A 26,061-nucleotide genomic window follows, 5' to 3' on the forward strand; every position below is an offset into this window, starting at 1 on the left:
TCTTTCTCTCTCCCTCTGCCCCTCTCTCCTGTGTGTGCTCTCTCTCTCTCTAAAATAAAATTTTTAAAAAGTTCCACTTCCCTTTTCACCTATCCTGTGTAGGTAAACAATTTTATCCGTCCTATTTCTTTTTCTAAAAATAAGCAGATACAAATATAGGTCCCATTTTTTCTTATACAAAAGGTAGCATTCTATATATACTCTTTTGCACATTGTTTTTTCCACTTAATCACATATTCTAGAAATCACGGCCCATCAGTTTATACAGGTCTTCCTTGTTCTGTTTTTTTTTTCTTTTTAACATTTGTTTATTTTTGAGAGAGTGCAAGGAGGGGAGGGGCAGAGAGAGGGGGACAGAGGATCCAAAGGGGGCTCTGCTGACAGCAGCAACAGCAGTGATGTGGGGCTTGAACTCACAAACTGCACGATCATGACCTGAGCTGAAGTCGGACGCTCAACCAACTGAGCCACCCAGGTGCCCCATCATTCTTTTTTTTAAATGGCTATCTAACTGTCTACTTTGTGGAAGTGGCATAATTTATTCAGCTAATGTCCTTCATATGGACATTGAGACTACGTCCACTATATTGCTATGATGAATTATGCCAGAACGGGTAATCTTGTGCATATTGTTTTGATATAGTTAGAGATATATCTTGAGGGTAAATTTCTAACTTCTGTGTAAGGACTAATTCAATAGACATTTCTGGAAACACTAAACAAGAAAAAAGAAGATGCAAATAAATAATATTAGGAATAAAAAGTACAGTAACTGTATATACAATGGAACTTTAAAAGATCAGAATGCATTAAACGATATGGGGTAATAAATCTGAAGACCTGGAAGAAAAGGGCACATTTCTAGGAAAGCACAGCTTCCAAAGACCACCAAGCAAGAGGAAATATGGAATATGACTAGACTATGAATAACAAGAAATTAAATCAGTTGTTTAAAATATATGCACCAGGGGTGCCTGGGTGGCTCAGTCGGTTAAGCGTCCAACTTCGGCTCAGGTCATGATCTCGCGGTCCGTGGGTTCGAGCCCCGCATTGGGCTCTGTGCTGACAGCTCAGAGCCTAGAGCCTGTTTCAGATTCTGTGTCTCCCTCTTTCTCTGACCCTCCCCTGTTCATGCTCTCTCTCTGTCTCAAAAATAAATAAATGTTAAAAAAAATTTAAAAAAAAATATATGCACCAAAGAACGAACAAAACATAACCACTAGACTCCCATGATCTTCCAGATGACTACTCTTTATTTTTATTTTTATTTTTTTAATGTTTATTTATTTTTGAGAGAGAGAGACAGAGCACAAACAGGGGAGGGGCAGAGAGAGAGGGAGACAGAGAATCTGAAGCAGGCTTCAGGCTCTGAGTTGTCAGCACAGAGCCCGACGCAGGACTTGAACTCACAAACTGTGAGATCATGACCTGAGCCAAAGTTGGACCCTTAACCGGCTGAGCCACCCAAGTGCCCCTCTGGATGACTACTCTTTTTTTTTTTTTTTTTTTTTTTTTTAAATTTTTTTTTTTTCAACGTTTTTTATTTATTTTTGGGACAGAGAGAGACATAGCATGAACGGGGGAGGGGCAGAGAGAGAGGGAGACACAGAATCAGAAACAGGCTCCAGGCTCCGAGCCATCAGCCCAGAGCCTGACGCGGGGCTCGAACTCATGGACCGTGAGATCGTGACCTGGCTGAAGTCGGACGCTTAACCGACTGCGCCACCCAGGCGCCCCTGGATGACTACTCTTAAAACAATAGCCAAACTCAATTTTCATTATACTCAAGAAAGAGGATAAAAAGAAGAAATGTTCCCAGTTCATTCATGAGGCACTTTGAGACCAATACCAAAGAACTGAATGGAAGAAAGAAAAATTGTATGCTAATATCACTTATGAAATTACAAATAGAAGTCCAAATGAAATAACAAATTGAATCCAGCAATGCATTAAGACATGTCATAACCGATTTTTACTAAGAATGATAACATTAGGAATATATTAATAGAGTTCATCACATTAACAAATTAAAGGAGAAATGTGATAATCTCAGTACATTTAGAAAAATGATTTGGTAAAATGAAACATAACTCCATTTATGACTTTTTTTTTTAAAGAGCAGATTAGATTCAGAAGGGAATGTTGTTAATTTATAGAGGGTCTATCCAAAAAAAAAAAAAAAAAAAAAAAATCCCAACCCCAAAGCAAGCAACATTCTTAAAGACGAAACAGATGAAGGTAAATTCTTAATGTCTGGGACAGGGTAAGAGTATCTGATATCCAACATTTTCCTGGAAGACTAGCAAATACAGTAACACATGACAAAATAAATCAGTAGTAATAGGATTGGAAAGGAAGAAACAAGAACATTCATGAGCATAGGCAAACTATTAGAACTAGTATTTTTGAAGATGTCTGGATGTAAGATCAGTATATAAAACATTATTATAGGCCTTTGGACCTATAAAAAACGTCTAGAATATAATGTTTAAAAAAAGGTAGTATTTACAATAGCACTTAAAACTATAAGGTACCATAGCAACATTTTTTTTTTTTTTTTGGATAGGAAACAGTAAAACTGCTTTTATTTGAAAACAACATGATTGTGTACATAGAAAATCCTAAGGAATTTTCCAAAAAGTGGCTAGAATTAATAAATAAACTTAACAAGGTAGCAGGCTACAAGGTCAATATACAAAAATCAATTATATTTCTATATACCAGCAGCAAAAAAGCCTTATACATCATTTACAATGACATAAAAGATATAAAATCTTCAAGAATAAATGCTTCAGAGGTTATACAAGATTTCTCCGCTGAAAATTACATGTGTTGCTGAGAGAAATGAAGGAAGACCTCAGTAAAGTCAGATATATACCTTGTTTGTGGATTGAGAGTCAATAGTGTTAAAATGTTAATTTTCTCCAAATTGAGCCATAGATTCAACACAATCCCATCAAAATCTCAAGATCTTTGCTGTAGAAATTTACTAGTTAGCCTAAAATTTATGTGAGAATTACAAAAGACCTAGAATAAGCAAAACAATTTTTTATTTTTTTAATTTTTTAAAAATATAATTTATTGTCAAACTGGCTAACATACAGTGTGTAAAGTGTGCTCTTGGTTTTTGGGGTTGATTCCCATGGTTTATCGCTTATATACAATACCCAGTGCTCATCCCAACAAGTGCCCTCCTCTATGCCCATTACCCATTTTCCCCTCCCCCACCCCCTATCAACCCTCAGTTTGTTCTCTGTATTTAAGAGCCTCTTATGGTTTGCCTCTCTCCCTCTCTGTTTGTAACTATTTTTTCCCCTTCCCTTTCTCCATGGTCTTCTGCTAAGTTTCTCAAGATCCACATATGAGTGAAAACATATGATATCAGTCTTTCTCTGACTAACTTATTTCACTTAGCATAATACCTTCCAGTTCCAGCTACATTGCTGCAAATGGCATGATTTCATTCTTTCTCACTGCCAAGTAGTATTCCATTGTATATATAAACCACATCTTCTTTAATTTTTAAAAAATGTTTATTTATATTTGAGAGAGAGAGAGAGAGAGACACAGAGTGTGAGCAGGGCAGGGGCAGAGAGAGAGGGAGACACAGAATCCAAAGCGGGCTCCAGGCTCTGAGCTATCAGCACAGAGCCCGATGCAGAGTTCGAACCCATGAGCTGTGAGATCATAACCTGAGCCAAAGTTGGACGCTTAACCGACTGAGCCACCCAGGTGCCCCTGAATGGACATTTTTCTAAAGAAGACATACAGGTAGCTCACAGACACCTGAAAAGATGCTCAACATCATGCATCATCAGGAAAATGCAAATCAAAACCATGAGAGGGGCGTTTGGGTGGCTCAGTCAGTTAAGCATCCAACTTCGGCTCAGGTCATGATCTCACAGCTCGTGGGTTCGAGCCCCTCATTGGGCTCTGTGCTGACAGCTCAGCGCCTGGAGCCTGCTTCAGATTCTGTGTCTCCCTCTCTCTCTGCTCCTCCCCCTCTCAAAAATAAGTAAACATTAAAATTTAAAAAAACATAATGAGATATCACCTTACCCCTGTCAGAATGGCTGAAACCAAAAAGATGAAATAATAAATGTTGGTGAAGATGTGGAGAGAAAGGAACCCTCGTGCACTATTGGTGAGAATGTAAATAGGTGCAGCCACTGTAGAAAACAGCATGAAGGTTCTCAAAAAATTAAAAATAGAAATACCATATGATCCAATGATCCCATTACTGCATATTTACCCAAAGAATATGAAAACACTAATTCAAAAAGATACGTGCACACCTATGTTTATTGCAGCATTATTTACAATAGCCAAGGTATAGAAACAATTCAAGTGTCCATCCTGAATGGATAGGGAAGATGTGGTATATCTATATGTGGGACATTACTCATCCATAACAAGGATGAGATCTTGCCATTTGTGACAACAGGGATAGACCTAGAAAGTATCATGCTAAGTGAAATAAGTTAGACAAAGAAAGACAAATACCATATGATTTCACTTATATGTGGAATCTAAAAAACAACAACAACAAACAAAACAAAAAAACAAATGAGTAACCAAAAAGCAGAAGCAGACCTATAATTACAGAGAACAAACTGTTGTTAAGCCAGAGGGAAGGGGGTGGGGAGGTGCGCAAAATGGGTAAAGGGGACTGGGAGATCAGGCTTCCAGGTATGGTATGAAAAAGTTACGGGAATAAAAGATTTAGCATAGGGAATATAGTCGATGGTACTGTAATAGCGATGCATGGTGACAGAGCTCTCTATTTCTCTCTCTCACATGCACACACAAAGTATCCCTGTTTCAATGAATATTGTCTTGAATTCTACTTCATCTTATATCAGTGTTTCTATTCCTGTTTTGTTTATTTGCTCTGTAAATCGTTGCCCACACTTTTATATGAGTGACATTTTGTTTCTGCATTTTTTGTATTGTATGTCTCTTGACAAAATGTAGCTGAGTTTTACTTCTTCACTCAGTTTGAGAAACACTGTCTTTAATTTTAATAATAAACGGAACCCATTCATATTTGTTCTGCTACTGGTTATTGTGACTACTTATCCCAGCCATGAAATAGTTTGTTGTTGGTTTATTAAGCTTTGCTATTGTTTCCACTTCCTTTCCTGATTTGTACTAGAGTGACCTTTTCAATGGTCCTTTGGTTTCTTAAGTAGTTTGGAAGGGAAACATCCTACTTTTCTCTAATTACTGTTCATCTGTAATATTTTATAGAGTGGTTCTATTATATTTACCCTATATTAATAATAAATTATTCAATTAATAATTGAATAATAAATACGACCTCCTTAACCCTCCCCACATAGGAAGAGACTTTTTTTTAATGTTTATTTTTGAGAGAGAGAGAGAGAGACAGAGTGCAAGCAGTGGAAGGGAAGGGAGAGAGGAAGACACAGAATCTGAAGCAGACTCTAGGCTCCAAGCTGTGAGCATAGAGCCTGTCGTGGGGCTCGAACCCACGAACTGTGAGATCTTGAGCTGAGCCAAAGTTGGATGCTTAACTGACTGAGCCGCCCAGGTGCCCTGGAAGAGACTTTTAACATACCATTTTCCTCTATTCTCTGCTTTACCATTTTACCCATACACACCTGCCAAGATTTTGGAGATAATCTGGAATCTCATCAGATTTTTGAATCTTTGCTTAATTAATACCTGTATGAAACTTCACAATTATTTAGGCTTTGTGTGTGTGTGTGTGTGTGTGTGTGTGTGTGTGTGTGTGTGTGTGCATTCTATGTTTGGCTAGAGCACGTCTGTGAATAATATTCAGAGTGTGTGGGCAATATACTTTTTGAGTCCTTGCATATCTGGAAATGTATTTTTTTTCTCTCTCATACATGAACAATAGTTGGCCTGATTCTCTTTTCCTTTGTAGGTAAACCTCCCCCACTCCCCTTAGGATCCTTTGGTATTTTTTCTTTTTATCTTTGGAGTTCAGAAATATCCTCAGGATTAAAAAAAAATCTTCTCTGTATATTTTATAAAATTATACAAGTAATACATGAATATGTTCTTTGGAATTCAAAAATACCACCAAGACTTTTTAAAGAATATTTTTAAAGTTATACAAGTAATACATGAATATGTTCTCTCAGCTCAGAATTCAAACAACGCAAAAAAAGTAGAAATTCCTCTGACAAGTCTCAATCCCAAATCTGCTCCTAGAAGTAACCTCTGTTAGAACTTTGATGTGAATTTTCAGGTTTTTTTCTAGGCATTTGCATATATATGAATCATCATTTAAACGTTCTTTTTTGTTTTGTATTTTTTCCATTAAAAATACAACAGTATACTTATTTGTCTACAATTAGCTTATTACATTTAGTAATTTGGCTACATAAAGATCTGGTTCATCATTCATTCATTCATTTGTTTTTTCCTGCTGAGTAATATTCTCTCCCCCAGTGATGGACTTAGGTTGTTTCTGATTATTTGCTATTAGAAATAACAGTGCTGTGAGGCTCCTGGGTAGTTCAGTCAGTTGAACGTCCAACTCTTGATTTCAGCTCAATTCATGATCCCAGGGTTGTGGGATTGAGCCCTGCATTGGGCTCCATGCTGAGCATGGAGCCTGCTTGAGATTCTCTCTCTCTCTCTCTCTCTCTCTCTCTCTCCCTCTCCCTCTGCCCCCTCCCCTGCTTACCTGCTCTCTCTCTTTCTAAAACAAATAAACAAACAAAAAAGAAATAACAGCACTGTGAAAAATTCTTGTGAAATTCTTCTCACCCAAGTATGAAGATTTCTCAAAGGCCCATTCTAGAAAGTGAATTTGCTGTGTAAATAGGTATACACATTTGCATTTTTGATAGCTATTGCCAAATTTCCCTTCAGGAAGGCTACATTTCACTACACGTTAGTAACATTGGTATTTATATTTTTAGATTTTTTTTTTTATGACAACCTGATGGGAGAAAGGTAGCATCTCACTATGGTTTTAGTTTTTGTTTCCCTGAATACCAAAAAGCTTGTGCTTCTTTTCATCTATGTACTTACCATTTATATTTCCTCTTCTGTGAATTACCTGTTCACATCCTTTGTCCATTCTTCCATTGGCTGTATTTTCCAAATTAATTTTAAGAGTTCTTTATATATTGGGTACTAATCCTTTGAATTATATACATTGCAGATCTCTTCCAGCTATTTTCTCTTCATTCTTTGGTGTCTTTGTTGTGGAAAGTTTTAAATATTGACATTTTAAAATATAACAATCTTTCCTTGGATGGGTTTTGAGTTCTGTCCCCCCCCCCCTTGTCACCTTCATCTCCTTTATTAAAATTACCAGATTTGTGAGGTTCGTGTCTAGGAATCAACTCTTGGATGTATTGATCAATTCTTCTATTTTCATCTTCTAATTTATTCATTTCTGCTTTTGTTTTTATAATATCCTTTTTCCCTCTTTCCCTTGGTTTATTTGTGGTGTTTTAGTTTGGTTTTTTTTTTTACTTTTTATCTCAAATACTTTATTTATGCTCATTCTTTCTTTCTAATAAAAATTCTTGGGGCTGTGAATTTGCTTCTGAGTATATCTTAATACCCAGCTGTATCTAATATGTGTTTGTATACAGTGATACATATTTTTATTTTCTAAATAAGTTTGAAATTTCTGTTTTGACTCTTCTTTAATCAGGTAGCCAGAAGAACACACTTTGAATTGCAAGTGGTTTATTTTTTACAAATGTGTTCTTTTCTTATTATTTTCTACTGTGTTGTATTTTCAGAGAGAATGATTCTGCCATTGGAGATGTATTGTGGTTTTCTCTGTAGCATACTATACGATTATACCAGTTAGGAATAGGACCATCTGCATATTAAAAATTTCAAAATAACAGTGGCTTAAAGAAAATAATTTATTACTCTCTCATGTCAAAGAAGTTTGGAGGTAAGTGGATCCCCGTAATGCTACCAGGAACCCAGACTTCCATATTTCTGCACCATTCTCAGTGCTGGCTTCTGTCATCAGAATCCCCTCATAGCCCAATACGGTTGTCAGAGTTCTAGCCATCCATATTAAAGAGTCAGAGTTCACATCCATATTAAAGGGAAGAGTAAAAGAATGTACTTCCCAACAGAGTCAGTTCCCTTTATGGAGACTTCTTCAATCTCTCATACAACATTTCTGTTTATATTTCATGCAGAATCTCCCAACTATAGGAATTCTGTTAGTAAGCAAGAAGAGAAGAATGGTTGATATGTAGGCAAAGAAGAATCTGCCATAATAATTTTAATAAATATTCCATCAACACTTGAGAAAGAAAGATGCATCATTTAGCAATATTGTTTCTTTGCAAACCAGAGAAGTTGAATTTGGGTCTCATTTCCCCATAAGAGGCCAACTGGATCCTCACATAATTAATGGGTGCCATCAACTAGGATGAACTAGATAACCCATGGGATACCAGCACTGTCTCTAGTTGACAAGGTGTTATTGAGGACACCCCATTAATTTCCACTCTCTTCTTCCTACCCAAGACAAGTCAATTATCTCAGGGTCCCTACAGCCTTGGAGGCATCCTGGGAACTTGGGTGCCGTCCACTCTTGTGTTATTCAGGGGTTTACTGCTAAAGCAGATGCTGTGAATGTCCTATGAGGACCAATCCTCTCCCAGCCTGGAACAAGCACCCCTGTGAATAAATGTGTAGTGTATGGGAATACGGTGCCCTGGCTCTGAGATCTGTATGAACACTTGATTGAGGTGAATGGGCAGCGAGAGCTGGGACATCTCCCAGTAGGCCTCAGTGGCACCCAGAGCCAAAATGGCAATGCTCACCCAGTCCCCACTTCCTAGTCCCAAATATTCATATTCCAGGATTCAGAATAGCTGGCCCAGAGACCAGGTCCTGAAAAGAGCCACTGGATGAGGCACACCTGTAGCCTTCTATCCTGGCACTTTAACGTGCCTAAGAATTCAGAGGGCTCACTTTCTCATTCCCTCCTGGGCCACTGGCTTGCCTTGTATGGAAGGGGCACCATGGCCGTTCCGGCCTTCTACCAGAGCCTGGCTCCCTCTAGCCACATCAGCTTCCCTAAGGCCCCCACCATCACCTGGTAGCACTGAACATCTCGGCAAATGCCTGGTCTGAAGGGGAGTGAAGGTTCCAGTCCACACCTTAGGGAAGCCCCTGGTGTGATAGAATGCGTAAGAAATATATACATGCAGAAGCCACTAAAATGCTTACCAAAATAGAAATGGGGTGCTGGCAAATGTGCTAGGAACCGGGTCCCTGAGTTATGAAGGGAAGGGGTGATTAAGGCTGGCAGATGCCTCAACTGAGATGCTTCTGGAAGCAGCATCCACGCTTCCTGCCTAGGTGAGCATCCCCAGCCCTGACCCCCGTGTTCTTCCCGCCTTGCCTGAGAGTAACCCCGCCCCCACCCTGCTCGCTCTCCAGAGCTCAGGAGAAGCGAGCTGGTTTTCTCCCAGAGGCTGGTGCCAGTTTAGTCAGCAGATTTCACAGATCCACTGGCACCCGTGTAACGTCTTATTTTAAGCTTAACATTTGAAGATGGGAACTTTTCCCCCTTTGGTGTGTGGCAAAGAGATCCCAATTTATACATAAGCATGGTGGCTAAGCCAGGGCACCAAGGCTGTTCCCCAGGCTAGTGCAGTTCATGCTACCTCTTCCTTGGGTACCTTCCCAGAAGAACCCCGCCAACCGTGGTTGCTTAGAAGTGGCAGTTCTGTTCCCAGGTTTCCACTAAGAGGTGTGCAGCACTGTCCTTTCCATGCACGTGCGGCTGGGGAGAGGCAGGGCCAGTGTTCCGAACCCTGTCCTATTCTCTCTGCGTTTTCCCACCTGCCAGCCTGCACCCTGCACCCTTGGCTACCATAATGTCGCAGATGCCAGCTTTCTCTTGCGGGCCCGAGCTTCTCTCAGGGGCCATTTGTGTCTCCCTCCTCACCTCTGCACTCCCCGTGATGCTGCTGTCCTCCTCTCCCCTCCCCCTGTCGTTCTCAAACCCTCAAAACTCAAGGCTCCAATCTCCCGTATCCAGGTGGGAGACTGAGGGGGCCAGACCGGGAGCATCCGGTCAGTGAGTCCAGTGGCCTTGGGTTACATCCAAACCAGATCTCTGTCTTGGGACATTCAGAGCTTGGATTCTATGCTCTGAACCCTGCACTGCATGTGCGTACACGGACTTAAAAGCCTCAGACGGTGCAGGTGTGGGTCACTTCACCTCCAGGGGGAGGAGGGGTAGACCACAGAGGGTTCATTTCACGTGAGGATTTGGCTGTGTCCCAGAGCCTTTGCGGTGTCTCCCAACCCTCCTCATCCCAGACTCTGCTTTTTCACACATTTAAATGCCAATCACAATTTCTCCCTGGCCTACCTCCGTTGTAACCCGACAGCAGTCAGTTTGGCCTGGTTCGCACCAGAGGTGTTACTCAGTTAAGCTGGAATTGACCAGTCAGGGACAAACATTCATTGGATACACGATATTCTCTTTAACTGGTTGGGATCCTTTAAATAGCACCCCTCATGCACTGAAGTGTTACTTTTCAGATCGTTAGCCGCATAAATCAGAAGATGGAGACAAAGTAGAAGGAAAAAACAGGCAAATTGTTGAGTACTGGGGCCTGTGGTAGGTCTTTCAAAAATAAAAAGGGACATTTTGGAATTGAGTGAGTCAGTATGGAGGACACAGGTACGATGCCAGAGGACTGTCGCTTTGCCAGTGAGGACTCCCAGGTATGTGAGCAGTGAATGTCGATGGTTTCACCCGTCGGAAGCCTCTGGAAGTTCTTGAGGAAGACAGACTTTAAGCAGACAGATTCTTACCACGGAGAACCAATACTGCCAAGAAGGCAGGCAGGGTGCTGAGGGAGCGAATGACAGGGGACCTAACTCCTCTTGAGGGTCAGGGAAAGCTTCCTGAAGGAAGTGACAACTAGGCTGAAACCTGGAGGATGAGGAGGGATTAGCCGAGTAGAGAAGGGGTGGAGATGACAGGGACAGTGCTGTACCCTGTACTTATCCCCTGACTTGAGTTTCACCACCTCATTGTTTTGACACACACTGTGCTTCCTCTCTGGATTTTCTGTGCTTTTTTCTTTTAAGTTTATTTATTTATTTTGAGAGGGAGAGAGAGGGAGAGAGAGAGAGAGAGGAAGGCGAGGAGGGACAGAGAGAGAGGGAGAGAGAGAGAATCCCAAGCAGGTTCTGCACTGTCAGCGCAGAGCCTGATAGAGGGCTTGAACTCATGAGATCATGACCTGAGCTGAAACCAAGAGTCGGATGCTTAACTTCCTGAGCCACCCGGGTGCCCCTGGATTTTCTGTACTTATAAAACATCTTTCTCCTACTGCTTGACTCTGTTTTGCATGGCAGCAGCCTGAAGGAGTGAGGGCTGCTCAGTTCTCTTCTTTCTGAGCATCGTAGGACATTGTGACCAGCGGCCTTGCTCTCCTGTCTTCATCTTCAGCCATTCGCGTCCCACCTCTGGCCAAGCAGATCAGGATATTTGGGGGTGCCCCTCTCCCACATTGAGACCTTATCTCTCTGCAGAGGTTAGAATACTCTGAAGGAGGAAGCCTGGAGTAAAGGTGTGAGCCAGTTGCCATCTGGGTGCCATTGGCCCCATTCCGGATTCTGTCCTGAGATGAGCCTCAGGCACAAACCCCCCATCTTCCTGGCTGGCCAGGCAGCCCCAGAGTTGAGCTATTGGTCACCAGGTGGAGTGATAAGCTGGGCTGCTCAGGAACCAATCTCACTAGTGAAGGCATAATTCAAGGGCATTAATAATGGTACGGAATTCTGAATCAGAAAGGACATCATCTGCAGCCTTCCTATGTGGCAATCCCTGTATTTAAACAGCTATTGCTACCTCCATGCTGTGTGGCAAACATCCGCAGAATTTCTGTGGCGACCATAAGAATTTGTTCTTAGAGGTCCGTGGTTACCTGGGGTCTAGCTGCATTCGACTGTGCTTGACTGAGGCGGTACTACGTGCCATTGCAGGTCTGGGGTCAACCGGGAGTCAGCCAACGCAGACTGTACTTTGCTTCAAACGTCTCTCCTCCTCCTTTGATGAGGCCTCTGAGGCCTGGGCTCCGAACTGGCACACTGCCACTTCCTCCCACATGCTTTTGGCCACAGCAAGACATATATGTCCAAGCCAAGCCACGCCAAGAGCATGGAAATATATTCTTCCCGAGTCAAGGGCATGGATGCAGGGAGGAGTGAAGAATCGGGACCTAAAACTAATCTGCCCCTCTCTCCAAGAGCGTGCCCTCATGCAATGCAGGGTTTTAATACAAGGAGTAAGGAGGAAATGGGTGATGGTGGTCATGGTCACAGTCCATCATAGATCTTTTGCCTGGCCAAGAATTCATGTTCTTAATAATGAATTAGTAATGTTCTTCCAGTGTGTAATGTGGACCCAGCTTTGTGCTGAGCGCTTTGGGGGACATCAGAGAGAAAAACCCTGATTCTACCTTCAGGAGCTCACTATTAAGGGATGAGGCTTGTGTTCAAGGACAAGATGGGGGCAAGATGAAACTCGATTGTGTCATGCAGCCTGTGGAGTTCAGAGAAAGGAGAGACCGGCAAAAACTAGAAAAGGATGAGACAGGAGGAGAGGAATGATATGGACACCTTATACCTAGTGAGCACTTGCTGCCCACCAAAACCTGGGCCGAATTCTTTCCATGCCTTGCTCCTTCTCATGGCCATCCAGAGAGGTGCCAGGATGGTGCTCATTTAACAGAAAAAAAAAAAAAAAATGGAGGCACAAGGGCTCAAGTAACTTGTGTGTGGTCACACAGCTGGTAAATACCAGAACCAGGATGTGAGTCCAGCTCTTCGTATGACCAGAGCCTGCATGTTAATCACCGGGGCCTATGGCCGGCCACTTGAGGCGAAGGGGAGCAGCGAAAGTAGACAGATGTGAGAAGAAGACAGCTGCCAGGGGGCGGGAGCTGTGGAGGGGACCCCAGCCGTGTTATGAACTATAAATGGGAGCAAAGACTGGATGTGCGATTTGGCCAAGGTCCTGCAGCAAGATAGGGTGGAGGCTGGGCTGGAAATTCTGGCTGCTGGCTCTCCTTCCACTTTCCCTGGTACCAGCCGCTTTCTGGGCTCTCTCCACCCGTCTGCGCGGCCACGCCTGAAGCGCTTCCCTCTTGGAAGAGGTGCAATCCACTGGCATTGAAGCTGGGTGGACTGGCTCCCTCTCTCTATCCATCTCTTTCCTCCTTTCTCCTGCCATGTTCTGGAAAGGGCAGCGTGGGGGAATGTGGGCAGGTTGCACCAGAGATATACATCTGAGAACTGAAGGAACATTTATTTTTAATTTAGACTTAAAAAGAAAAAAGGAAGTTATAAAATATCTGCTCTTGCTCCTGGGACTGTGCAGATGGTGCTGCGTGTTGCCTAATAGGGAATGGGGCTGGCACCCATGTGCTCCCGGCCCCACCAGCCTGACTGTAGGACCTGGGAAGTGGGATCGCTATTCCCCTTGCCTCAGCCTCAGATGGTTCCCGTGGGTCCGTTTGGCCAATACAGCATGGGTTTCCACTGCCTTCTAACCTCACCCTCCCCAGGTCTGCTGATTTTTCTGCCTCTTCTAATGAGACCAGTCTCTCGGCTGTTCTGCTCCTGTGAGTGTGCACACGTGTCCCCTGCGCCACGCACGCACACGCACGCACGGCTCAGCTCCATCCTACCACCTACTTCGGCAGATAGCCACAGCATGCTGACCTCTCCCTTCTTTAGGTCCTGTTCGGATGTTAGAAGTTACCGGCTTGACATGACCAAGTACCTGATTAAACCATCTGGTCATTTTCATGTCCAGATGTTATAAAGGATATTCTCATACATTTTCCTGTTTGGTCTTTGTGCTTACTGTGGTTAGGTGTCATATATTCCTCTCTTCCTGTTTGCTCCATTGGGAGCACCACGGAACATGGTGCATAGAAGGTATTTGAAAATGGGCATGGAGTGTGACTCTTCCTTTGTGCTCAGGCGAATGAGCTAGAAAAGGAACCCCTAAAATCAGAGAGTTGGAGCCCTCAAGCCAAGAGTGAGGAGACCTTTCTGACGTTCTCTCTAGTTTGCTGTGAAGCCTTGGGCAAATCACTGAATTTCTCTAAGCCTCAGTTTCCCCATTTGCAAAATATAGAAAGCAATCTCTATTTTGTCTGCGCCCCAGCGTACTAATAAGAATCATGGTAAGTGACATAGGGGAAATTCCTAGCAAAATCGATCAATCATTCAATTTCTTTAAGAAAGCATGAGGGGTCAGAGGTGCCCAGCATGAATATCAGGCCCATGTTACAGCAGGAGGTTGGGACAGGAGGCTGGTCGGGTTTGGCTAATAAGGTTACAAGCTCACAGGCTACAAGCTGTGTGTGTGTGTGTGTGTGTGTATGTGTGTGTGTGTGTGTGTGTGTTACATAGGCCTGGGTACTATTTCAGTTTTGTTCAGGGCTGTGGTTTGTTCTGGAAAAGACTTGATGTCACACAAAGACAATGCCTGCCACCAGAAAAGACAAGTGAAGGCGAAAGTGAGACAAAAGTTTAGGAATGGGAAGAAGCCAGGAGTGAAGTTTGGGCACAAAATACATGCAGTGATGGTTTGTACACTTGACAAATATGAGCCGTGGAGATCTGGCCTGAGGTTCTTGACAGTCATTGCAGAGAGAGACACAGTTAAATGCTCAACGTCTACAAGACAGATGCAGACCAGATGCTCAGAAGTATAAATTTCTGACCCCAAGGCCAGAAAAATTTCCCCCAGGAGGATTCATAAAGGAGATTCTGTGATGTAATGAGCAGTGAGTGTCCTGGACAATAGGTGTCTGGTAAATACAATGAGTCCCAAGGTGCTGTACCTTATGATGCTCCTGATGGCCCAAGCTCAGTTCAGGGAGTGTAAGGGAGACTGAGGAGGGGAAGGCAACGTGGCCCATAACACACACTTGTTATGTAAACCAACAGATTAGGGGGGATGATATGCTGAGTTCTCAACAGTGAATAACAGCTTTTACTTCTTCTTCTGGCTTTGGGAGGCAGTCAGGCATGCACGTGTGTACACACACACACACACAAACACACACACACACACACACACACACACACACACACACTCACTGGATCACATTGTTTGTTCCCAATTTCAGGCCTCTCTAGGCTCAGCTTCCTCTCTGTGGAAGCTCTCTGGCTCCTGGCTAGAGGCTGACTAGGGTCCCCAGGGATTTTTCTCAGCCAGGCTGGGGAGGGGTGATTCCCTTTACAGGCAATGGGACTATCTCACTTGACTTCATACCTACTACTTGGAACTCAAGAGTAGAATTTTAAACCAAGGTAGGACCTCCAAGCTCAACCTTCACTCTATAGGTAAGAAAGCCAGAGCCCCAAAGGAGCCTGTCCTCTGCTGGAGACACTGTCGGCTGGAGATCACAGAGGCACGGGGCTGAGGTTGAGCTCCAAGCTCTCCTGATTCTCACTCCAGTGCCCTAAGCTGTTGCTGCAGAGAAAAATCAAACTGGGATCTCATTCTGGGGAGAAAAATCTCATAATTCCTCATTGGAGCTATGGAATGGCTTTACATTATATAATTTTATTCAAACTGATATGGGCCAATAAATATAAATGTGTGTGTGTGTTTGCTGTCTTAAAACATTTTAATGTTTAAAACATGATTTACAAATGCTGCTGAGGATGTCTAGAATTTGATTTACTGCATAGTATTGGATGTTTATACTTGCTCCTTACAGAAATTCTTGCCAAAGAGCCATTTTATCTACAGGAATAATAAATAAGTCAATATGTGGATGGTTGTGCACATTTTTCCCATATGCATTGGTACTTGGTAGATGTTATTTTGCTCACAGGCTCTCAAAAGGTAAACTTGAAAGAGACACATGGATCCCTGAAGTCCAAAGTTTGGCCACTTGTCAAGATGAGACCATTAATGTTGACTTAAACCAAAAAAACAAAGTCAGCAAGCCTAGCTCTTAGGTGACATTTGGGCTTTGGGAATAATGAATCCAGACCCATGTAGCGGTACTCAGCCATATGTGTATTTGTTCATTCATTGATTCATTCACTCATTTGACAAGTATTTATTAGACATCTATGTTTCCTTCAGTAGCTTAAACATGGTATAGATTTTCTTCATGGAGCCTCAGAGATAAAAGATCTAAATTCCCCCCGTTTGTATTTATAAAGTGCTTAAGGCCCTTGAAACGATTTTTCTCATCATATCTTAATCTGCACAAAAATCCTATTGGATGATGAGGGTGTGAAAGAGAGCTGGGTTAGCTGAGTGGAAGGAAAGATGTTCCTTCTGTTTGCTTGTTTTTATTGTCCCCCTGCCGTCAGTTATGGAAATAATACATGCCCAATGCTTAAAAGAATATAGGAATATTCAAGAAGAATGCGAGAAAGTACTGTATAACGTGACCTCCAGAGACATCTACTTGTGGGGCTATAGATTTGTTCATGAAGATACATATATGCGTATGTTTGTGTATATGGTTCTATGTGCGATGTGATGTCTTTTCTTTAACGAGTGGGATTGTGCTGTAATATAATTCTGCAACCTGGTCCACTTCCTTCGTGTGCCATCTCACATGGGCAGCAGTTTGTATGTACACATCAGCCACCTCGGTTTGTACAGATCCAGCTTGACTTTTGCTCATGCCTGTGTCATTTTTCCTTGCAAAAGTGTAGGATGGTCCTTTTGCTTTATTCAGTCTTTCCTCTCTTTTTCTCTCATAGGTAGTTGGTCTTCTCTTGCCCAACCAGACACTGGCATCCACTGTCTTCTGGCAGGTAACAGTCCCTGGCAACAGAGGGCCTATGAAAAGGGGCCCCATAAATGCTGGTTATGATTCCCTACCCCAGTGTCTCCCATCCAGGCCCCTGGGGGAAAGCCACCCCATTTCCCCCGCCCTGACCCAGAAGCCACTGGGAGAACCCCGGGACTTCAGATGCTGCTGAGCAGGTCCCAGTGGCCCATGCCTAGGCCATTTTATGTGACTAATTTTTGCACGAGGGGAGGATGGCTTATTTGTGGCCGCCCGCTGCTCCTTGGCTGCTTGTCCAGAGGCCTGTGACCTCGAGGCCCTCAGCAGCATTTTGGTATAAGCCTCACTGAGATCTGTGGGGAAGGTGAACCCACCGCCAACCCCAAGGTAGCAAGGTGGGTAGGGGAATATCATAGACCCTGGTGTCCACTCTTAGAGCCTGGGCTATGGCTCCCTTAAAACAGCTGAAGCTCTGTGTGTGTGTGTCTATGCACAGAGAGCTGGGCAGGAAGAAAACCTGTCTGTCTTCAGGAAAAAATGTCAGAGTCTTCCCTGAATAAAACTCCTAATGGTGCCCGCATCAGGGCACGGCAGGTGGCGCAAGACACCGGGCTGGGATACTTTTGAAAGAGGTTCACGGCTGTCAGTAATTCCAGGGGTTACACGTCTGCTTTCGGCTCAGTAAGGAATATAATAAGGATTAATGTGTCAGAGGCAGTGAGGCCCGTTTGGGGCAGTGAACGCCACGGTTCCGGGAGAGGTGACAGTCTCTGGATGGGGATGAACTGCCGGCATGGGCAGGACCGGTGTCCTGGTTTGGCAGCAACTGAGGGGTGTCCCAGGTTTTCAGCACTGATGCTGGTGCCATCCCAAGCAAACTGGAACAGTCAGTCATGCTAACTTGTGGGATGGACAGAACCACCCGTGAGCTGGACACAGCATCCCATTGTCTTTTTGGAGGCTGTGGCCCCACTGGGGTCCAGGCCTGGCTTCCACGCCTCCCCTGACTTCTCCTCTCCCCCCTTGCCTTCCAGTGGCTGAACCAGAGCCATAATGCTTGTGTCAACTATGCAAACCGGAACGCTACCAAGGTGAGCCGCTCAGAACAGGCTCAGGTGACCCTCAACCTCCCTCCAGGGTGGTGTGCCACCATTGGGGGCTGCTTCCTCTGAGTTGAGCATTGTGCTTCTCCAAGCACCTTATTGAAATGGCCAGCCCTTCAGGAAGGGCCCCACTGGGGAGGGGCTGTTCAACATGAAGTGATGAAGGCCCATGAAATGGGAATGTGCCTGAAGCAGTGAGAGAGATGAGCTCCGTTGGCGGAATCCTCCTTGGGCAACTCTTATCCCCAGATCTTGGATTAGGATGGCAACAGCCACATGGGGACTGAATTCCCCTAAAGCTTCCTCCAAGCTTGCCTGGAAGCTGCCTTGGTGCCCCCAGACTGTGGGCTGTAAAGCTGAAGGGCTGCTCCTGAGGGGTGAGGGGTCTGAGGGGCCTGTCACCTCCTCCCCAAAGTCCCCTGCGCTCCTGGGACAAGCTCAGGGTGGAGGCCTGTCACCCTTCTCTTGTCCAGGAAGGGGCTGGGCCCCAGCTTCACTGGTAACGCTGTATTTCCTGCACTTCTGTCCAAAGGCAGTAAGAGGGGAGGAGGAGTCTAGGTCCCCTTGGGGGGCCTGTCAGTTTGGGGAGGAGAGGCTGAGGGCGTCCTCTAACCTAGGGGGGTGATGGGGTAGGGTTAGTGGCTGGGCCTTGGTGGTAGGAACTTTGGGGCCTGAAACTCTGAGGACGCTCCCCTCCCCCATCCAAACCTTCAGTCCACATCTCACGTGTGTGATCCACACGTGTACATCCCTGCTTGGATGGCTCTCACGTGCCTTGAACCAAACATCTCCAAAATAACAGAGCATAGTTAAAGGCAAGTTCCTCAGCTCTTTCTTAATTTTATATGTTGCAACTTGGGTTACATTTTTCCTTAGAAACATTGAGCACCCCTCGCCTATTGGCATGGAAGCCCGGTGGCCTCATGGGTTAAGGCCGGGAGAGCCAGCCAGGCACAGCCAGCCGGGCCGCTGCCATTTTCACCTAGACAGCCCTCCAGCTGCCCTCAGCCCACTTCCAGCATGCATCCTCCCTCCACTGGATATGCTTGCCCCAGACGTACATGACCCACGTTGGCCCTTGCTGTTGTCTACCTCCAGCCAGCAGTGTCTGCCCCTGAGCTCTCTAGAACAGGGCAAAAGTGCAGTGGACCCCTTTGGCATCTCCCTGGACGTTCCTGCCCTGTATTTCCTGTATGGAGCTGTGCTGAGGGAAGCCTGGCTCCCTTTGGCTTCCAGAGGGATCTTTTCCTTCTCACCTGTTGGCGGGCAGGACTGTCTCTTGCTGGCTGGGGCTGTTTGCAAGGGTGGAGTATGGCAGCTTTGGGCACCCAGTGGGCCTAGAAATCTGTCTCTGCCTTCCAGCCTTCTCCTGCGTCCAAGTTCATCCAGGGCTACCTGGGAGCTGTCATCAGCGCCGTCTCCATTGCTGTGAGTAACTCTCTCCCCACTTCTCTGTCCCACTGCTCTGCAGCTGCCCCTCTCCCCTGCAGCTCTGGCCAGACCTGTCTGAGGTCAGGCCCAGGCAAGGATGTGGGAGACAGAGGTTTGTGTGGGTGGGCCACCAGGGCAGGCTTCCTCGGCAGACAAGAGAGTAGATTCTGGTGACACTTTACTAGAGAGACACAAACTTTAACACAGAGTGCTCGAGATTTTGGAAAGCCGGCGGGGAGGTGAGGAGGTGCCCATGAGTGATGCAAAGGGCTGTACATTCCAGCTGAGGCCAGGACGTCTGTCCCTAGTAGGGCCCCTTGCCCCAGGACCCTCGTCAGAGGAGCTCACTCTCAGTAATGTGGCTGATGCAGGAAGCAAGGCGCTCAGGAACAGCTGTAAGGCTGGCCCAAAGGCTGGCTCCCCTTTGCTCTCTGCCCGAGCTCCCAGGGCACTATTGTCCTTCTCTGTGGCCTTGGTCATGTGGTTACATGTCCAGTGCATCCTGGAGGCCCTCCACAAGACAGGAATAGTTTCATTTGAATTCCTCAGGACTTTGAGAATAGAGCAGTTATTAAGTAGGGGAGGTTTGTAAACTGGCTGTGTGAGTGTAAGGCTGGATCCCAGATGAGGGCTGAAGGCAGGTGACACAGCAGGGGCCTGGGCCAGAGCCACAGTGGAAGCTCAAGTTCCCAGGACCTTGGCTACACTGGTCCCACCCTTGAGCCCACCCTTGTGCCCCCATCTTACTCTCTAGATCCTGGCTGGGTGGTCTCCTATAGCTGACTCCAGAGGGGGAAAGTCACTTCACAACTTTTGTTATTTTATTCATCACACAATAAATACATGCAACTGGTGAGAAAAAACTTACAAAATGCAAATTCAAAAATTCACGTATAATGAAAGAATTCACATATAATAATCTCTTTGCAAAACCCACTTTCCTTATCTTTCCCATGTCGTTAAGTGTAATAATTGTTCACAACTATGTACTAACCCACTGTACCCTACACCATCATTCATTCCACTGCTCTGGGAAAGTAGGGATTTGGGATTGTTCTGAGATGGCTTCTTTTACTCTGCTCCCGTGTGGACCACGTCCTCTCCAAATGACCTGTTGGGGAGTGATCCCCACTTCATACCAAGATGGAGCTCCCTCCCCGACTCGTTGCCTTACCCCAAGCCAGGAGCCAGACATTGCCTAATCTATTCAGATGGCTCGCCAAGAGACTGCAAACCCCACCCTGGTGGGGTCCCCAACCCAGCAGAGACTTCATTTGGGGCCATACAAACTGGCAGGCTCTGATTCTGGGGGGCTCCTGGCAAAGGTGATGGCTCTTGTGAGAGAAGGAAAGGGACTCTGTCACCTCCTCCTTGCTCTTCATGACAAGAGGAGCTGATGGCTCTGCCCAGTTTAGCCGCTAGAAAATCCCATCTTCCTTCCTTGAGATTTAAGGGTGGAGTGGGGTGGAGCTGAGGGGAGGAAACCACTGAGCAGCCCTGACTGGGAAGGGCTTGAGCCCTATCCTGGTGGGATGTCCTCCTCCTATAGGCTTGGGGCTCCAGGCTCTCAGCATTCCCAGGCCTCACTGTCCCACCCAAGGGCCCTTTGGGCATTCCATCCCTCCCATTTCCTAGGATCTGAGCTAGCCCAGATTGTGGGGTCGGGCCTCTGACGCCTAAGCTGCTGTTCCTGGGGACTGGGGGCCCTCTAGGCTCTCAGAGCCAGGATCTTACCCTCAGGGACCGGAGGCCTCACACTGGGCTGTCACAGCCCCCAGGGGTTGCGCCTGTGTTTGGGACATCCCAGCTCCCTTCCAGAGCCCTCAAAGAGGCTTTTCCTGACCATGCCAACCCAAACTCTTCCCACAGCCCCAAGGCCTAGAAACTTCTGGCCTTCCCACACACTCACTCAGTACACCCCGTGTCCTGTCCTGTCATTGTTCTACTGGCTTACAAGTTAACCAGGGATAGGCCCTGTGTCTTCTCCCCCATGGAGGGGGAGTGAGCACTGCTCCATAAATAATTGTTAATTAGGTTGCTGATTGATTGCCGGCCTCAGGAGGCCCCTCTCCGCCTAGATCCACGAGTCTTAGCCGTGGCAGCGTCCCTCTGCCTGACGTCTTCACACAGTGAGGGTCTAACTCCGGCAGATGGAGCGGAGTTTCTGACTTGGAAAATCTGCAGCTTGCTTGCTTTTCTTTTGTGTGTGTAAATCACAAAACCTCCAAAGAAAGAGGCTTTATTTTATTTTCCTTTCCCTTGTTCTCTGGAACCCTGGGCCTGCGGCCTCATTAACTGATCTCTGCTTCAATTAGTGACAAATCCCCTCCCAGGGAGAACCTGTTAGGAGGAGAAGACCTGCAAACAAGTGTCACGGCCCCAGTGGTTGGCCCAGCTCTGGCATTAATTAAAACGAGTCCCTACAAGCAGGCGGCGTGGATGGGGGTGCTGACAGGCTGAGGGCAAATCCCAGGGACTAAGGACAAGGTGGAGTGGAGGCTAGGCCCTGAGAGTCCAGTCTCCTCCCTGGACCTTTCCTCTCCCTCAGAAGAGCCAGAGCCCTGACCTTGGCCAGCACCCCCCTGAATCAAGGGCCCCCAGTTTGCACGGCCCCCCGAATGAAGTCTCATGCTGGTTACAGGACCACCAGTGCAGGGGTAGCAGCCTTTTGGTGAACTCTCTAAATAGATTTGGCAATGTCTGGCTTCTTGCTCGAGAATAAAAAAGAAATTTTGTCTTAAGTTATTTTTGAAATCTAACAGTTTGCTGTCTTTTAACAAAGGAAGCCTCTGTCAGTCCTCACTGTATTTGAATTTGGGGGTTCATGTTGAGTATTTCTGTGGTCAGCCCCCCTCGGGCCCTGGCTACACAAGAGTGAGACCTACTCACTCCCTTCAGGGGAGTGTATATGGCAGGCAGTTGGTAGGTGCAAGGGGGTCACTCCGATTGGTATGTTGTCCTTCAAGACGAGGAGAGGGAAAGCTGAGGATATTCTGTGGTAGAACCAGAATTCTGATGAAGGTGACCCTTGGGTGTGGTGGTAAGTAGGGAAGAGGCCCCCCAAGTCACACAAGGCCGACTCTTCAGGACAGACCGGAGAGAGCCGAAGGCAAGGTTGAGGGTTCCCGGTAGAGGGCACAGCATGTGGAGAGGCATTCAGGAAAAGGAGACTGTGATGGACTCCGGAAGTGATGGGGATGAGGTGGCAATGAACTGAGGAGTAGCAGAGCCGCTTGTGAAACACTGGGAGCGCCTACTCAGGAGTTAGGGGGCCACGCTGGCAGCGCTGGCTGGACTCAGGGACCTGGGGCGTTGTGGGGAGGGCGGGCAGAGTGGGCTGGAAGAGAAGTCATGGCGGGGCGGTAGGCCCAGCAGATGACCCCCATCATGGACATCAGGCCCTGGTGAGAATGGACCTGTGGCTGGAGAGGAAGGCTCAGGGCTGAAGTCCTCCATGCTGGTCAGGAGCTGTTTGGTACATGAGAGACACTTCACGCCTGGCTCTCAAACCCCTCACCTTCAGCCACGTCTTAGGTGGCTGAGCTCTTTCCCTCTTGGGGAATTGCTGTTCTCCATTCCCAAAGGGTCTGGGCCCTGAGGGGTTCTTTCTGAACAGGATACAGTGGTTGTCTGTTTACCTTTACTAGATATTGGAGTGCAAGGTGGTGTCCCAGGAGGTTCCTGGGCTGAACCCCTCCCCCTCCCAGTTCCCATTGCCTACTGGGAGCTCCATGTCCTGGTATCAGAGTGGCAAATAATCACAATGGTCGTAATGCCTAACACTTCTGGAATGCCTTCAGTGTGCCAGGTACTGCTTAGGTGCCCTTCTCAGTTGTATTGATGAGGACACTGAAGCACAGAGGTGAAACCAGTGACAGAACCAGGATTCAAACACAGGCTTAATCGTACACTATTCTGCTAATACAAAGACACCATTTTCTTCCTGTTCCCAGTTGTGGCCTAAGGTGGAGGAAAGAGCCAAACAATGTTCTTGGCTTCCAGTTTAAAGGAACTGTAGCCATGCCTCCTGGCAGATAAGTCTGCCCCCATGTACCCTGAGAACAGTGGGGACTGGAAGAAAATTTTTGAAAGGCTCCTTAGGTGTAATGGGGTTAAACCCACTATCCAACTTCATACTTGGTTCCTGAACCTGTGTTTTCTGGCCAAAGTCGAGCCAGTGGCGTATATTTGTCCCTGGTCCAGAGGCTCCTTGTTCCGCCTCCTGCAAGAACCAAGTCTGGCTGGTTCTGTGGTGGAAGGCATACTTCAGAGTGTTCTTTGTGGTTGAGGGTGTACCTCAGGGTGTTCCCTGTGGTCCAGGGTGTACCTCAGAGTGTTCTCTGTGATCCAGGGTGTACCTCAGGGTGTTCTCTTGGTCCAGGGTGTACCTCAGGGTGTTCCCTGTGGTCCAGGGTGTACCTCAGGGTGTTCTCTTGGTCCAAGGTGTACCTCAGAGTGTTCCCTGTGATTCAACCTATACCTCAGAGTGTTCTCTGTGGTCAAGAATGCACCTTGAATGTTCCCTATGATCCAGGGTGTACCTTAGAGTGTTCTCTGTAGTTGAGGGTATACTTAAGGATGTTCTCTGTGATCCAGGGTGTACCTCAGGGTGTTCTCTGTGATCCAGGGTGTACTTATAGCTTTTCTGTCTTTCTCTGGGCCTAATGGAGGTAGGAACCATTAGCCTGAGAATCCAAGACCAGAATGTTAACTCACTGCTTTCCTGTGATTGGCTTTCGGGTTGGAGGGCCCATTACATGGACCCTGTAGCAGAATCTGAAGTTTTCCAGAAGCCTGCAGATGGTGATATTGGCAGTGGTGAGTCCAACGTGAATATGGGTTCTGCATCTATTCTATTCTGGGGAGGACAAGTTGTGTCCCTTCCTACGTGTAAGGGGTCTGATGTAACTGGTTTTCTAGCAGGTGGCCAACAGGTCCCTACAGGACACGGTTCAGGGATCAGGATTGGTCTCTGTTGCTGGCAAACAACCCTCTCAGAAGCAGGTGAAGCTGATTGGTCTTTCAGCCTGTGTATGACTCTGTCTCAGTCACCTTGGCCCTTTGCTCCTGAGCCTGTCACCAAGCAAGAGGCTGTCTGGGGTTGCAGGACTGTTGACCTCCACAGAGGGTCATGGGGTCCGCTTGGTTGCCAAGAGTTTATTCTACAACGAGCGCCCTCTGCTGGGCATTTTTGGCACCTCAAAGATTCTTCGATCTGCCCCGGTCCTTGCTCCACCACCTCCTAACCATCTCGTTACATTATCACCCACCACCCAAGAGTAGATCTGATTTCGGAATCTCGTGCCATCTCTCCTTTCAGGCATGCCCTCTTCTCCATTGTTCTCCAGGGCCCCTTGGATCCCCTTACAGGCGCTATTAGAGTCCACAGCTGGCTACAGACAACCCGGTATTTCATGCCCCTGACGCTCTACTGAGCCTCCTCGTTCCTTATCTGGTTGCTTCCTACTTACCCTTCAGGTCTCAGTCAGGCATCCCCTTTCCCAGAAACCTTCACGGCCTTGGGGCCACCCCTTCCAGGCCCCTCCTCCTGGCAGAGTGACGAGCCGTCTGCTCAGGTGAACTCGGTCCTGTGTGTGCAACGTTTAGCACTGCAGTTGTTTGCTAGCAGTGACTGCACAAGGCAGATCTCCCTTGCGGCTCTTTTTTTCCTGCCTCAGAAATCACTCACATGATTCATTCTAGAATATTTATTAAGCACCTACTCATTTCCCCAGGCAGCAGGAATTCAGTGAGGAGTAAGGGAGACACAGGCCCTGTACCCAGTACTTAGGGCCTACTGGGAGAGATGGATATTTAGTAAAGAGGCCACAGGTAAAAATATTTCTGTGCTATTCAGTTTTAAATAATATACACGTATCACCTTGATTCCCAACCTTTTAAGGAGGAAAATCAATATACACTTTGAGACTGTGATAGGTGCAGGGAAGGAAGAGGTCCGGGTTCTGTGAGAAACTGTAAAAGGGGAGCCCTGAGTGAAGAGGAGGGCTGTCTGACATTTAAGCTGAAAAGGGAGGAGGCCAAGGGAGGGCCGTGCTTGAAGGCCCCGAGGAGAGAGGTGGTGGGGGGAGTGAGGGAGGGAGAGGAGAGAGAGAGTTGGCTCAGGGGAGGAGCAGGGCAAAGGCAGGTGGCTGGAGCCTTGCAAGTGAGGGTTGGGGGGGGCCCTGTGGGTCTCTATCTGCAGTGAGAAGCCACTGAAAGGCTAAAGCGAATTGATACCCATTTTTAGAAGATCGTTCTGGCTGCTGTGTAGGGAGCTGATGGGAGGGAGCAAGAGCAGAAGCAGGGAGCCGAGTTAGGAGGTGGGCAGTTGTCCAAGGAGAAGAGATGGGTGCTTAAGGTAAGCGACAGGAACAGAGAGAAGTGGTTGCATTCAGGATACCCGGGAGACAGGACAGGTAGCCCTGAATGCCGAGTTGCATCTGGGAAGGGAGAGGCTCCTATCCAGGAAGACTTCTGGGTTTGGGGCAGGAGGAGCTGCTAACAGTGGGACAGGACAGGGTGTAGGTGAGGGGGAACAAGGGAACCTTCATCCTGGGAGTGTGAAAGGGGAGCACCTGAAGCCCCTCCAGATAAAGGCATCCTGCAAGGGGTTGTAGGTTTGTGGAGGACACAGCCTGCTTGCACTGCTCAAGCCCCATCCAGCGTCTCCTCGCTGGCCTCACAGAAAGGAAGCTGCTGGTGGCCTGGGGAGGACCTTGGTGCTTAGGGAGACAGCTATC

At 46.6% G+C, this 26,061-nt stretch overlaps 1 protein-coding gene across 7 annotated transcripts in view; it reads left to right on the forward strand.

The window, feature by feature from the left end:
* Positions 1-26,061, forward strand: part of SFXN5 (sideroflexin 5) — a 116,982-nt gene that overhangs the window by 44,849 nt on the left and 46,072 nt on the right. For all 7 annotated transcript variants that reach the window (XM_060657868.3, XM_060657855.3, XM_060657850.3 and 4 more), the window contains 3 exons: positions 16,759-16,812; positions 17,822-17,878; positions 19,253-19,318. In XM_060657868.3, the coding sequence (XP_060513851.1) occupies positions 16,759-16,812; positions 17,822-17,878; positions 19,253-19,318 (177 nt within the window). The remainder of the gene's footprint in view (positions 1-16,758; positions 16,813-17,821; positions 17,879-19,252; positions 19,319-26,061) is intronic.

Source organism: Panthera onca, chromosome A3 (genome assembly GCF_046562875.1).
Source record: "Panthera onca isolate mPanOnc1 chromosome A3, mPanOnc1 haplotype 2, whole genome shotgun sequence".
Classification (NCBI taxonomy): domain Eukaryota; kingdom Metazoa; phylum Chordata; class Mammalia; order Carnivora; family Felidae; genus Panthera; species Panthera onca.